Source organism: Macrobrachium nipponense, chromosome 8 (assembly GCF_015104395.2).
Source record: "Macrobrachium nipponense isolate FS-2020 chromosome 8, ASM1510439v2, whole genome shotgun sequence".
Classification (NCBI taxonomy): Eukaryota; Metazoa; Arthropoda; class Malacostraca; order Decapoda; family Palaemonidae; genus Macrobrachium; species Macrobrachium nipponense.
In genome coordinates, this window is record NC_087203.1 from 41,202,185 (window position 1) to 41,217,132 (window position 14,948).

Consider the following 14,948-nt stretch of genomic DNA (forward strand, 5'->3'; position numbering starts at 1 on the left):
TGACACGAGTTCAGGCGAACGTTCGCCTTCTTACTTCTCACTGAAACGCATAACGAGAGAGAGAGAGGACGTGAAGCGTCCTCTTCTATAAAGCTTCTATTTAGAGGGCGCGAGTCCTTCCGAAAGCTCCAACCCCTGCACGGAGAGGACGCTTCGGAGAACGAGAAGCAAACTTTCAGGATTCGTGCACGCGCACGCACTTTGGCAGTCTGGGGATTTTCATCAGAAACTGCCGAAGGCACGCCAGATCGGTGGGGGTTCCTTGTAACCCTCCTTAGGCTTTCGACATGCTCCCTCCCCGGGTCCTGGGAGTCAAGCAGAGGTCCCGGCCTAGAGGCGAAACGAGGCCGATCTGACGCACCCTCCACTACACAAGGGGTATCACTGCACTTCTGCACTTCACTTTTACTCTCTAAAGCAAGCACTTTCGATTCTAAGTTACGAATCGAAAGAGTATAAGAGAAAGGGCAATTCCTCTACAGACACTGCTTAGGGCCCGAAGGCAATACTGCAGGGTTAGGAGTAACAATTACAGAAGTAGCACTTCACAGCAATGAAGAAGAGCGAGCACCTCTCGTAGACATATTCATAGCCCGTAGGCCATACTACAGGGTTAGGCAAAATAAAGTCTACAGGAAGGTTAGCAGGTTCACTACCCTGACTTTTGTTACTGATTAATTGCGTACTACGAATCATACGTCTTCCTTACGGAATTAGACATGTTTTACTGATTAATTGCGTACATACGAATCATACGTCTTCCTTACGGAATAGACAAAGTCTCACACTCCTTACATGACAAATCTCAACAAAGAAGGAAGACCCATACCCCTCGTACATTACCAAGTGCGGATCTACCGAAGCTTTCAGTAGCCACACCCTATCTTTGCAGACAACCCCGTCTGAAACTAGCCTAACTAGATTCAGATATTTTAAGCAAAAATGAATCAAATTCAAATCAATTTAAGATAGCGTATGCCTAGCCACAAATCCAAGTAAATAAATCAAAAGACAATTAGGATACTTAGCGGCAATGAAGTTTCCAAAATCCTAAGACGGAGGTACTGAAAAACAGGTGTTTTCAGCACCGGCGACAGAAAAATTATGAATAGAAAATGGGAATGGTTCCTGATACCCGCCTCCCAGCGGCGGAATGGGTACTAACCACCTGGCCGACCACTGCGTGTGTCGGAAGTTTTTAAAATTCTGTCGGACTTCAGAAAATACAGCTAATATATATATCTGACAGGTAAGTTTCATGAACAAATACCAAATTTGTAACTAATTTGTATTTTTCATAACTAACAAACCTGAGGTCTTAACATTAGGATTTACTAGCGCCAAGCTGGAAACCGTAGAATTAAAATTACACTTGTGAGATCCAGGACTAATGGCATCTATTACCAGTCACGGGGCATGTATACCCAGAATGCCCACGGCTACCTGTGACCCATCAGTTATATTTCTAACCCAGTTTAGACTGCTAGAGGGGTGGTTCGAGGTGGGCCTTTAACTGTTAAGACCTCAGGTTTGTTAGTTATGAAAAATACAAATTAGTTACAAATTTGGTATTTGTTCATACACGAAACAAACCTTCGGTCTTAACATTAGGATAGACTTACTATTGGAGGGAGGTAAGTCTCTACAACTGACTGGGAGTTTGCCACCTTATCCATTTCCGAATATATAGGGAAATTCTAAGAGAATGGACAATGAACCTAGGACCAAAGATATAAGCGGATCTATTGGTTTCCTCCCACTGGGTGTAGATACCATTCTACTGTTTACTCTTGTCCCTTGCGACTGGATCCACCTTCACCCCTCTTTTCCTTATTATCCAGAGGGGTGTGTTGCTACTGAAAAGTATATCATCAGCTAAGATAGCTTCACAGTATGGCTGACCATCTCACCTGCATCTAGTCCGTTCCAGCACATGACGGTACTCTCCTTCATATTGCCCGTAGTTAAAGGAGTAGGAAGAAAGTAGTAAAGAAAAAAGACCAGTCATCCCATTCATTCTACTTTCATACCTTCATCTTAGACTAGACGCAAACTGACCCGCCAGGGGCACTGGATGAACTATATCACTTGTTGGGCCGCCACCACTGGACCCAAGGAAAAGGTGTCCAAGGATCTATGGGCAAACATCTTTCAAATAAAATGAGGTGAAAGTTGTTTGGCGCTTCCACACGCCAGCTTTCAGATTTTTATCCACAGACATGTTCTTCTTAAATGCCAGGGAAGCACTCACACCCCTGATGTCATGAGCTCTAGCTCCCACCTGGCTATCTGACCCTCTGTCTTCTGCAGTATAAGCATCTCTGATCGTCTCCCTTAGCCAAAATGATATTGTATTCTTGGACACTTCCTTCTTGTTCCGTCCTGTACTTACGAACAACCTCTGGCACCCCGGCCTGAGGTGCCTTTGTTCTCTTTAAGTACTCCTTAGTGCCCTGACGGGGCACAGGAGCATTTCAGCTTTGTCGTTGTCTACAAAGTCTGCCAAGGAAGGTATGGTAAAGGAGTCGAATCTGCCGTCTACTATTGTTGGATTTTGGTCTTTGCCACACGAATTCTGGGACAAACTCACACACCATTGATCTCCAACCTCTCGAGTGCTTTATGAGATATGAGAGGCCATGTAGCTCACCCTTTTGGTTGAAGCCAGGGCCAATAAGAAGACTGTCTTCAGGGTCAGGCTCCTATCCGTGGACTGCTTTAGTGGTTCGTAGGGGGGTTTTGTCAGACTACTCAGTACCTTGATCAGATCCCAATCTGGGGCTTTTAGCTCCTTTGGTGGGCATGACTGTTCAAATCTCCTCATCAGCATGGCCAACTCCCATGAAGACGATATGTCCACTCCTTTCATTCGTAAGACTGAGGCTAGAGCAGCCCTGTACCCCTTCACTGCAGATACAGACATATGTTTTTCTGTTCTGAGATATATCAGAAAGTCTGCTAACTGCTGAATAGTGGTACCGAGTGGAGACACGTTCCCTCTACGACACCAATCACAGTATGCTGACCACTTCCCTTGGTATACTGTCGCAGATGATTTTCTGATATTACCTGCCATCTGAGTTGCTGCTTTCTGCGAAAAACCCTCGCTCTCGGAGGAGATACTTGACAGTCTCCACCCGTGAAGCGATAGGGACTTCACCGACTGGTGTACCTCTCCACGTGAGGCTGACACAGAAGGTTGCTCCATGGAGGTAACTCTCTTGGCACATCTACTAGGAGTTCCAGTAGGTCTGGAAACCACTCTGCTTTCGGCCATAACGGGGCTACCAGGGTCATCTTGAGGTTCTGAGACCGCATTACCCTGTTCAGAACCTGACGGATTAGACAAAATGGAGGAAATGCGTACACGTCCAGATTGTCCCAGGGGTGTTGTAGCGCATCTTCTGCTACTGCCTCTGCGTCCGGGACTACTGAACAATACACTTCCAACTTTTTGTTGTACCTGGTTGCGAATAGGTCTATGATCGGTCCTTCCCACAACATGAGCATCCTGTCCACTACCTGTTGGTGTAGGGACCACTCCGTTCCCAGAATCTGATCCCTGCGGCTCAACTTGTCGGCCACTATGTTTCTTTTTCCCGGAATATACCTGGCCTTGATGTCTACCAGGTTCTCTATAGCCCACTGGTGAAGTTGAACTGTCATCACATGTAACTGCCGAGAAACTAGGCCTCCTTGCTTGTTTATATAAGCTACTACTGTGGTGTTGTCTGACATCAATACCACTGAGTGTCCCTTTACTCTCTCCCTGAATTCTTGTAGAGCCAGGAAAGCTGCTTCAACTCCAGCACGTTTATATGGAGTTCTCTGTCCTTGCAACTCCATTTTGCTGACACCATCAACTCCTCCATATGGGCTCCCCAGCCTTCTAGTGACGCATCCGAGAACAGCAAGAGGTCTGGGGAGGATTGTTGAAGGGGGACACCCACTGTCAGATTGTCGTCGTCCACCCACCACAGCAAGTCTTTCCTCACTTCTGCCGACAAGGGAATTTGCTCGTACGGGTGATCTACTGTTGGTGACCACAACTCCTTCATCCTCCATTGTAGGGACCGAAGGTGTAGCCTTCCTTGTGGTACTAGCTTCTCCAGGGAGGTTAGGATTCCCAGCACCACCTGCCACTGTCTTGCTGGCTGTGTCTGCTTTCCCAGAAAGGCATTCACCACTTGTTTGCATTTCTCTACTCTTTGGTCTGTCGGGAATACTTTGGCTTGTGTTGTGTCTATCACCATTCCCAGATATTCCAAACGTTGACTTGGATCCAGCTGCGACTTCTGCTGATTCACCACAATACCTAGGCTGTGACAAAGCTGCACGGAGGCCACCCTGTCCCTGAGTAATTTCTCCCTGGACTTTGCTATCACCAGCCAATCGTCCAGATATCTTATTAGCCTGATCCCCTGAGCATGCGCCCACGCCGACACGAGGGTGAACACTCTTGTAAAAACTTGAGGAGACGTTGTCAATCCGAAGCACAGGACCTTGAACTCGAAAGCTTTCCCTGCAAGACTGAAGCGGAGAAATTTCCTTGAAGACTGATGGACTGGTATCTGAAAGTATGTGTCCTTTAGATCGACTGTCAGCATAAAGTCTACCGATTCTGACTGCTTGTAGAACCGTTTTCGGAGTTTCCATCTTGAAACTGGTTTTCCTTATAAACAGATTCAGCGTTGACAGGTCTATTACTGTCCTCCACTCCCCGTTGGCTTTGGGTACCAGGAAAATCCTGCTGTAGAAGCCTTTTGTCGGACTGCATACTTGTTGCACAGCTCCTTTTTCCATCATCTTCTTCACTTCGTCCTGCAGAATAGTGGCCTTCTGAGATTTGTGGGCATAAGTGACGTGGGGTAATGGTTGATCTGTCAGGGGCGGGGTTACCTCGAACGGAATCAAATACCCGATCCTGAGAACATCCACCACCCACTGCTCTGCCCCTAGTTCCTGCCACACCTTCCAGTGATTTGCCAGGCACCCCCCACTGGTGTGGCCGAGTGATGGGAGGCGCCAATCCTATCTTCTTGAGCCTCTCCCTCTTCCCCTATTGCCCCTTCCTCTGTTGTTTCTATTGTGAAAGGGCCGATGAGTTATCCTCTTTGGGGAAGAGGGTCTTGTGACTCTATTAGGGATGCTATGTCTCACTGTCTTCTTTCGAGACATCTGCTGTTGTCTTCCCTCCAAAGGAGTAGTTGACTGTTAGAGGTTTTCCTAACTGCCTGTTGCACCAACCTATCGTTAGTGTCCATCCTTCTTCTATCTATCGCCTCTTCCAGTATGACCTCTGGCAACAGTAGTTGCGATTCCAAGATATCCCCATTCCTCATTGCTAACAGGGAATCCAAATCCACATTGCGGCTTAGTCTAGCCAATGCTGCATCTCTCCTCATTAGCAGGATATTTGCCCAAACATTGGCACTTACGTTTGTCAGGTACGCAATCGCCTTGGACCCTGACTGTAGTAATCTAATGAACAATGGTTCATCCACTACTTTCCTTGTTGCTTCCGAGGATGCAATTTTCGCCACTGCTGTTGACCAAAGGTCTAACCAGGACGCAGCCTGAAAGACAGAAGAAGCTGTTGCTTCTAACGTAGCAGCCTCTTGGTACGTCATCGAAGGGCACTCCATTTTAACCTGATCTCAGGTTAATCCAGGCCTTAACCTTACAACATTAGGGTTCATTTGTCTAGACAGCAAGGGACCTTCGGTGTCGTATAATATTTCCTTTGCTTTATCATTGGAGGGGGAATAAATTTAAATGATCTATTAGATCTTAAGGAATTATCCCTCCCTGCAATCTTTGCGTTTACGTGTTGCAAGACCGATTCCGCATGACTCGAACAAGGCAATTCATACGACACCTTGGTATCCCTCTTTAGTCCAAACGCCATGTCAATTCCAGGAGGAAGCATACTGGCCGGTGTTTCTGTCTTCTCCGAAAGGCTATTGAATTGACGAATCAAATCAATAACCTCTGCATACGAGGCCAGAAACTCTTGGTTTTCTCCTTCCTCCGGCTCTAGTGTACCACTCTCCCGTCACGAGAGATGTTTTCTCGCCCCTATCTTCTGACAGACGGCCCGGAATTCCACGGCCGCCTGCCCCTACGGCCGCGGTCTCTTTGATCTTTGCTGGCCGCTGTTGGCTCGATCCCAGATAGTCAGCAGGGGAACGAGAACGTCTCACTCTTTCTCTGCTCACGGATCTAGAGCGAGAATCTCGTCTAGATCTCCAAGATGAAGGCTCCCTTAAGACAGAGGTAAGTTCGTCTCTATTAGCATTGGCATCGTTTTCGAGCGTCGGCGAGCCCGGCCTCGGCCTTCTATCCAGACGGACACTGCCTTCCACGAACGTATCCGCCGAGGTTGCCAACTCTCTATTTTTCGTACTTTTAATAGGAGCCTTATCGTCCTTCGTACGTATTTTGAACGGCCTTACGGGCGAACTGGGACCTGCATTCCATCCTCTGCTGCACCTTTCGCCGCCAACGTCGATTTTACCAGAGGTATCGCAGTTTTTGCGATCCGAACTGGCAACTCCGCCTCGGCCACTAGCTCGCCGGCCGTCACCTCTCTCGCTTGTTCGGACTCTTGCGAACGGCTTCGTCTGCCAACCTTGTGCTTAATAGCCACTGATTTTCCGACCTTCTTGCTGACTTGGAAATGACAGTCTTGGTCCGAAGAAGAGGAAGAATTGATTCTTCTCCTCTTGGCCCGAGGATCCGCTAGGAACTCCCGAATCCTCCTCCAACGCTTGACTGGCGCTCGCCGTGACGTTATCGGACTTAGCGATGACGCCGAACTAGAGGAAGAAGACGAAGAAGGCGAATCACACTTTTTCTTTTTGTCTCTCTTATTCATTCTCTCCTCTATATCCTGTAATTTCTGCATTACAGTTTGCATTGACGGGTCAGAAGGCGTATTAGCGTCTGGGTGCAGCGAAAAAGGCGAGAATCGGTCTGTGACGTCATCACGCCTGCCATCTCAGAGTGTGACGTATGATTGTGACGTCATCCCTCTCGTAGGGAGAGACTGAGAGGTTTCTGCTGGCAACCGCACGTTTGCTGCCAAACTATCTCCCACGTTCTGCATCGCTGTAAATATGAGTGGGATGGTGAATCAGCGGCATTAATTCCCATAAATTGCAAGCCCGGGGGATGAGGAACATTCAGCGCTGCCGGACCCTGCTGGAACCGTGACGTCATATAATGCGCAAGCAGACCATCCAAGGTTGGTACGCCTGGTAGGCCTAGCGCTGACCACGTACCATCTAACCTATGCGCTTGAGTAGCAGGAGCCTGGAACAAAGATGGCGGATCTCCCCCTCTACTTGCTGGTGAACAAAGGAGAGTGCAAATTATTCATAAAATTACCCAAGGCCCCTCCTGACGTTTCCGATACAGAATTGCTAGGAGAAACCGAAGGGGTATGAGACAATTCAAAAGCAGGTGGAGAAACATATGGAGCAGCCTGGTTTATTACCGATACAAAAGAAGCCGGTAAGGTTTGGTCATCCAAAGATGGCGTCACCCCTTTCTTTTGTATTGGCTTTTCCCATAGAACTTCTTCCACTGTTCCACCGACCAACCGCGACAAACAGAACACGGATTAGTAACCGTACATACGTTTTCCCTGCACCTACTACACGTTGGATGAGGATCTGTCGACACCGAAGTTAGGAACCTAGAACAAGGGAAGCCACTGACTCCTGGGCATTTCCTTTGTCTCCTCTTCGAAGCGGTAGACGATCCCGATGTTGAGGCAAAATTCTCCATCATACCACGTATACACTCTTACCACACACTGATCACACTTGGAGAAAGAAAAGGAATGAAAAATAAGAAATGAAATGGATAAAGAACGGGCAAACTGAAAAACCGGCTTTAAATGAGATAGACAGTAACACGTCTTATCTTAAAGGCGGTAGGAAAATAACTGATGGGTCACAGGTAGCCGTGGGCATTCTGGGTATACATGCCCCGTGACCTGGTATAGATGCCATTAGTCCCTGGATCTCACAAGTGTAATTTTAATTCTACCGGTTTCCAGCTTGGCGCTAGTAAATCCTAATGTTAAGACCGAAGGTTTGTTTCGTGTATGAACAAATAAAGTTTTCTTTTGAACTTATTCTCTTCTCTTACATACTTACATTTGACAAGACTAAAATCACTCTAGGAATCAATATCTCATAATGTACAAGTCATTAAGTTCCAAATGCCCCGGTTGCCACCACAGTGATTCATCAGCTTATCTATAGTTTGATTAACTCAACTAGAGTGGGGGCTTCTCATCCAAATCATAATTTATTTATTATGTTTCTGACTGTTACCTGATGAACTATAAGTCTGGATATAGACAGTACAAGAAGTATATTTTTCACAGTAAAAATATTTAATTAAATTGTCAAGATTAAGGACAACTACAATATTGGGGAGTAAACTCGCAACCCCTACAGGAAGAACCTTCATGAAATTTCCTTAAAAAATAATGACGTTACAATATTCACACTAACCATCTAGTGGTGGGGGACAGATAGATGGACATCAGATCCCAAAACTAAAAAATAAATGCTTAGTAAGAAAGAATCAACACAACAGTAAAATTAGAGAAATGAACAGAAAAGGAAATACACTATTATGGCAAATCAAGAAAAGTGTGAAGAAGCCATGAATGCTATGAAGTTGCACAATGGATGAGGAGTGTCAACGGACATACACAGTGAGTGCTTCCTTTCCTTGATACCAGCTGGGATATCCTTCATGAAAATTGACATTTTACGATTAAGAGGTTGTCATGAACTAGACTCAAAAGATCCTTCTTTCCAAAAGAAAAGATGGTATACTTACATTCCTGTGCTAACAATCAAAGGGCATTTTGCAATAAGAGCAGAACTTCTATAACTTAAGCTTACTAAACAATGGGCAAAAATGCCTCAAAATAATGAAGAGGATGATGAAACCCAACCATAAAGTGATGGAAAAGTGAAAATGAATACCAACGCAATACTCTGCAAAGCCCCTGAAATACCTGGAAAGACTGTGCGAGCACATTCCTACCCTAACATAACAAGAGGTATCTGCTTCCTTCCTGTGTCAGCAAATAGAGCATGGACACTCCTTACTTGATAAAGGGTAAAGTATTCCTTCCATTGAAGGTTTTTGACTGGGAACATTTTATAACAAAAAATGGACATCTAAATTATGGGATTGTGCTTACACAAATCAATTTCATCAATGCTTGACTTACTAAAAGGGTAGCAATGATAATAATACTTGTGCAAAATGAAAAATAAAAAATAAGCAATTAATGTAAAAAATTATAAAGCAATAAGTATTGTACAAAATTATAAAGCAATAAGTAATGTAAAATACAATATGTAAAAAATTATATAGCAATTAGTGTAAACAAATTATAATTAGATAATTTCTTAATTAGAAGTGTCCTAAGACAACAAAAATTCAGTTAACTAAAAACATGGCAATATTTAAAACAAAACTTAAAAAGTAATAAGGGGAAAACTAACCTTCTCCTTTGTGTGAACAGCTCTGTGTCCTTTCAAAGCTGCAATTGTATGGAATGATTTGCCACAAAGCTCGCAGGTAGGCTTCTAGAAAAAGAAAAAATACAAATGGCATTTTAAATCTGGACTTGTAAACAGGTAAAATAAACAGCTAATCTAGCTAATAAATGTTCAACGGCTCCAGTTGTGATAAACTGCTGTTTATATTATTAATGTCTTTTATAATAGTAATATGTCTGAATATTTAGCTGCTATGTGTTTGTCATTAGTTGATGGGTGTTTTCTTTTCTGTTCTTTATGCTGTATTTGTTTACATTTGACATTCCCAGTGAACCCTACTCTGTTGACTTCTGTAATTCTTTGTGTTAAGATCTTAGCTAAATAAAGCCTTGAATATGCACTGAGGTTTTTAATATACCAGTAATTCAATTCACGATGCTACTGTAATTACTATCGCAAGAAGCCAAATTTACTACAATATCAGTTTAACTTGACTCAATGAGACTAATTTAGAGACCTACTACACATTTAAAAAAATTTTTAAATCACTAGTAGGAACCTTCATAACTATTTCAACAATTTCATTGGAGTAAGAATGAATGCTAGTTTATATACTGGTTAGCCAGAATACTATGATAAAAACAAACACAGTGGTTAAACTGCTACTATAATTAATATGTTTAATGAAATAAAATAAATTGACAAAATGAATTTTTGCATTTATTGCTGAAGAGAATAAGACTAAAAAAATTTAAATCTTGAAACTTGATATTGGAGTGATCCCTTTTTAATAATCTTTTCTCTTTGTTGGATCATAATTCTGTACCAGATGTAAGATATATATTTTGCTCTAATTAGAAGAAACAGCACGACAAATTTGTTCTCAGGAAAGTATCTAAAAATGTATTATGCGCAACTTTTTCAAAATCACGATTATATTTTCAGGTGCTTCATATTCATCAAGTATTCAATTTCTCTGAAAAATCTGCCATATGTGGTTTGGGATTTATTAAGTAGTAAAGCATATAATCTTGGAGCACTGAAGCTGTTAATTTGAATATGAAATACAGAAAACTGAAAGAATATAGTTGGGCAACTTTTGACAGTTCCATCTCCTGCTCAGTTCTCACACCACCTAAAATCTTCAAGGGCTTCTCCAGTTGCAAAAATTAAAATTCATTTAGGGTTATCTAAGCCTCTGTCAAATTGTAGAAACATAGGTCTGCCAAGGCAGGAATACTGTTGTGGTAAAAAGAAGCCAACATTCATCTGAGGAATCGGTGATTGATTGGCTTCAGCAGATCTCCATCATCTAACATTCCAATTGATATGTGAAACTCTTGGTACTTCAGCCAATGCACACTCATTTAATTTTCCCAGTTCTTCAATTATAATTGAATGAGCAAGAGCTTGACTTAAAATTGACTTCTGCTTTATGTTTGAGATAACCACCTTAGCACTAACTTCTGCTGCAGTTGCATTGATCATGATTTCCCAGCCTTCAGTATAAATTTGAACCATCAGCATTTTCTTTATGTTTATGGTAAAGGTAGTTTTCTTTATCGACCAATTTCTTTCTTCACTTTTCCGAATTGAAGACAACTGATACTCAAATTCTCTCAGCTAAAAAAATAACTGACCACAGTAACAATGCTATATTTGAAAATAAGCCAAATATATACAAAATGGGTGAACACTACTTAACTTAGAATAATCGTTTCATATCTCAAATGAGTAGTTTACTTAAAAACCTTTCGTTTCTCAACTATCCTGTACTAAACTGTCCTAGTATCGAATTGTCTGGCACCAAATTGTCCGGACGGCCATTTATTACATCTTTTTAAATGGAACATTCATATATCAAATAATGAAATGAGCTAGTTCTACATGTAATTCCCAAAGAAAATTATAATTTTCTCTAGTTTATAAGAATGCAAGTCTTGCAAACTAATATCTCTGATATTTTGAAAGGATTAATTAAATAAAGAGTCCACTTGAAATTATTAGTGCAAAATGAGTAGTACATGGAATATCTTTGGAATATACTGTAATTAAAATTCCGAAATGAAATGCCTTACTTACCCTTTTCCCTCCTTTCTTAACCTTTGGGTTCTTTTGCTGAGCTCTATTAACTCCTTCCTGAACCCCAGAAGGCAAACTGCTATTGGTGGTTTCATCTTCAGCATCATTTGGAGTAGGAGTTGGAGTAGGGGGAGGTGGAGTATCCACAGGTTCATTGTTTTCTGTAGGTAAATCTTCATCACTTGAGTAATCCAGTGACTTAAACTTTCTACTCTTTGGCTTGGCCTTTGGTTCATCATCAGAGGAGAGACCCAAATCTTCATACTGGTCATTATATCTAGCCCTGGGACGCTGTCTCAGGTTGCCGGGACGACTACGACTAGCAGCAGAAGGGACTTCCTCCTCTGGGTCAACTGCCCTGTTTGCTCTCCTCTTCCTTTTCTTCTTCTTACCTCTTGCTCCTTCCCACTCAGCCTCTTCTTCATATTTCTGTAGAAGGACAGTGAGTGTCAAATAGAATTACTCAGGCTTGAAATTCATTAAATTATGAGTTTTGATAATTAAGATTTGGAACTCAATTCAAATATTGTTTTTAAACATATGCAGCAGGAAACTTCTTAAATAAAACCAAACATACTATTTGCTAAAGTAAACAGAATTATTGTAAGCTATAATTGACACTTGTACAGTACATTCATTAAGAATACAACCAGCACACCTGAGCATATAAATAAGACAGTGAGCTACATAAAGAAGATCTAAAATACGATAGCATTCAACCAAAGATGACAGGACATGTTTTAGAGCCATAAATAGCAATATACAAGCTTCAATAAATATTCTACTCAAAAGAGGAACACTGAAACAAGCTCTGAAGGATCATTAACATATTAGCAAAAGATAGCCAAAAGTAATAACCGGAAGACAACTATACAATTATACTTCTGAAAAGGAAATTTGAACAGAATACAAAAAGGACAAAAATTAAATGAATGAAAAACATTTAATTCATATAGGCGACTCATTACACTGGAATCTTAAAGGGGCAACTCATCCAAATTTTACAGAGAAAGGTGCTTATGCTATCAGGTGAGTGAGGACTATCTTGTGAGTCAGGGTAATATCCCAATGCTCCTACTTCCAGTCAGTTCTGCTTTGGTCTTCCAGTGTGCATTCATACAGTATTCCCCATTATAGGCTGTGTTTTAATATAATTATTCCCCATTATTAGGCTGTGTTTTAATATAATTAATTCTTCAAGTTACATTGTTTCCTCTAAGTACCCAACATTATAACAATAAGGCAGCCATCTGACATGAGCAGTGTGACTGTTGGTTCATTATTTTATTAACCCTTAAACGCCGACTGGACGTATTTTACGTCGACATACAAAATTTTTTTTAAAAATTCGCGGAAAAATACTTTTAGGCCTACCAGCCAAAAAATCTTGAATCACACGCCTTGGAGGATGCTGGGAGTTCACGGATCAAGGTGTTGTTTTGTTTACAATCGTTACGCAGGCGCGCAAGCGCGAATTTCTTTCTTGCCGCACTAAAAAGTATCTGTGACACATCTCGGAAATTATTTCGTCACTTTGACATAATTTTTGTACCATTTTAAATTAGCCGTTACATGGAGTATTATATATGAAAATGTGCGCATTTTTATGAAGAATACAACAAAAAAAAGACTCATGATTGTAGCTTTTATCAGTTTTGAGATATTTTCATATAAATAACGATAAGTGCCAAAATTTCAACCTTCGGTCAACTTTGACTCTATCGAAATGGTCGAAAAACGCAATTGTAAGCTAAAACTCTAATATTTTAGTAATATTCAATCATTTAACTTAATTTTGCAACTAATTGGAAGTCTCTAGCACAATATTTCGATTTATGGTGAATTTATGAAAAAACTTTTTCCTTACGTCCGCGCGGTAACTCTTCCGAAAAAATCATACATGCGATTGTGGTAATGTTTGCACCATTTTAAATTAGCCGTTACATAAAGTTTTATATATGAAAATGTGCGCAATTTCATGCACAATACAACTAAAAACAACCCATGGTTGTAGCTTTTATCAATTTTGAAATATTTTCATATTAAAAATGATAAGTGAAATATTTTCATATTAAAAATGATAAGTGACAAATTTTCAACCTTCGGTCAACTTTGACTACCGAAATGGTTGAAAAACGCAATTGTAAGCTAAAACGCTTATATTCTAGTAATATTCAAGCATTTACCTTCAGTTTGCAACAAATTGGAAGTCTCTAGCACAATATTTCGATTTATGGTGAATTTATGAAAAAAATAACATTTTCTTTACGTACGCGCGGTAACTCTTTCCGAAAAATCATACGTGCGATTGTGGTAATGTTTGCACCATTTTAAATTAGCCATTACATAAAGTTTTATATATGAAAATGTGCGCAATTTTATGTAGAATACAACAAAAAATAATTGAAGCTTGTAGCTTTTCTCATTTTTGAAATATTTGCATATAAATCACGATAAATAGAAAAAAAACCACGTTCGGTCAACTTTGACTCTACCGAAATGGTCGAAAAACGCAATTGTAAGCTAAAACTCTTACAGTCTAGTAATATTCAGTCATTTATCTTCATCTTGAAACAAATTCGAAGTCTCTACCACAATATTTAGATTTATGGTGAATTTTAAAAAAAATCTTTCCTTCCCTCAGCACATGGATTCTCCGCCACAAATCTCCGAAATGCGTACATTCCATTCTCGGAATATTTGCTCCGTTTCATATTAGGCATTTCATAGAGTTTTATATATGAAAATGTGCGCAATTTCATGTAGAATAAAACGAAAAATATTTGAAGGTTGTAGCTTTTCTTATTTCCGAAATAATTGCATATAAAAAAATATATATAAAAAATTTGACATTCGGTCAAATTTACCTAGTCAGATATGGTCGAAAACTGCATTTGTAAGCTAATATTCTTACAGTATAGTAATATTCAATCATTTGTCTTCATTTTGAAAGAAATTGGAAGCCTCTAGGACAATATTCAGATTTATGGTGAATTTTTGAAAAAAATATTTGTTTACGTCCGTGCGTTACGAATTCATGCATTATTTTGTGATAATATTTTCTCTGTGTTGCTTTTATCGTTTTACAATGTGTTATATACCAAAATGATCGCAATTTAGTGTACATTACAACGAAAAAAGAAGTAACTCGTTACCTTTAACCGTTTCGCGCACAGCGCGATTTGAATACAATTATATATGAAATTTCGTTTTTACGCTATCATATATCGCATTATTTATATATGATAATGATAATTTTTTTCATTTCTGATGGTTGCATACTAAACTTCAGCCAATGACAAAAAAAGGAGCCAAAAATGAACTCTTAAT

General features: G+C 40.7%; 1 protein-coding gene across 2 annotated transcripts in view; it reads right to left on the reverse strand.

The window, feature by feature from the left end:
• Positions 1–14,948, reverse strand: part of LOC135222712 (uncharacterized) — a 135,521-nt gene that overhangs the window by 17,957 nt on the left and 102,616 nt on the right. For both annotated transcript variants that reach the window (XM_064260909.1, XM_064260910.1), the window contains exons 11-12: positions 11,619–12,047; positions 9,540–9,623 (exon numbers count right to left, since the gene is read on the reverse strand). In XM_064260909.1, coding sequence (XP_064116979.1) covers positions 9,540–9,623; positions 11,619–12,047 — 513 coding nt within the window. The remainder of the gene's footprint in view (positions 1–9,539; positions 9,624–11,618; positions 12,048–14,948) is intronic.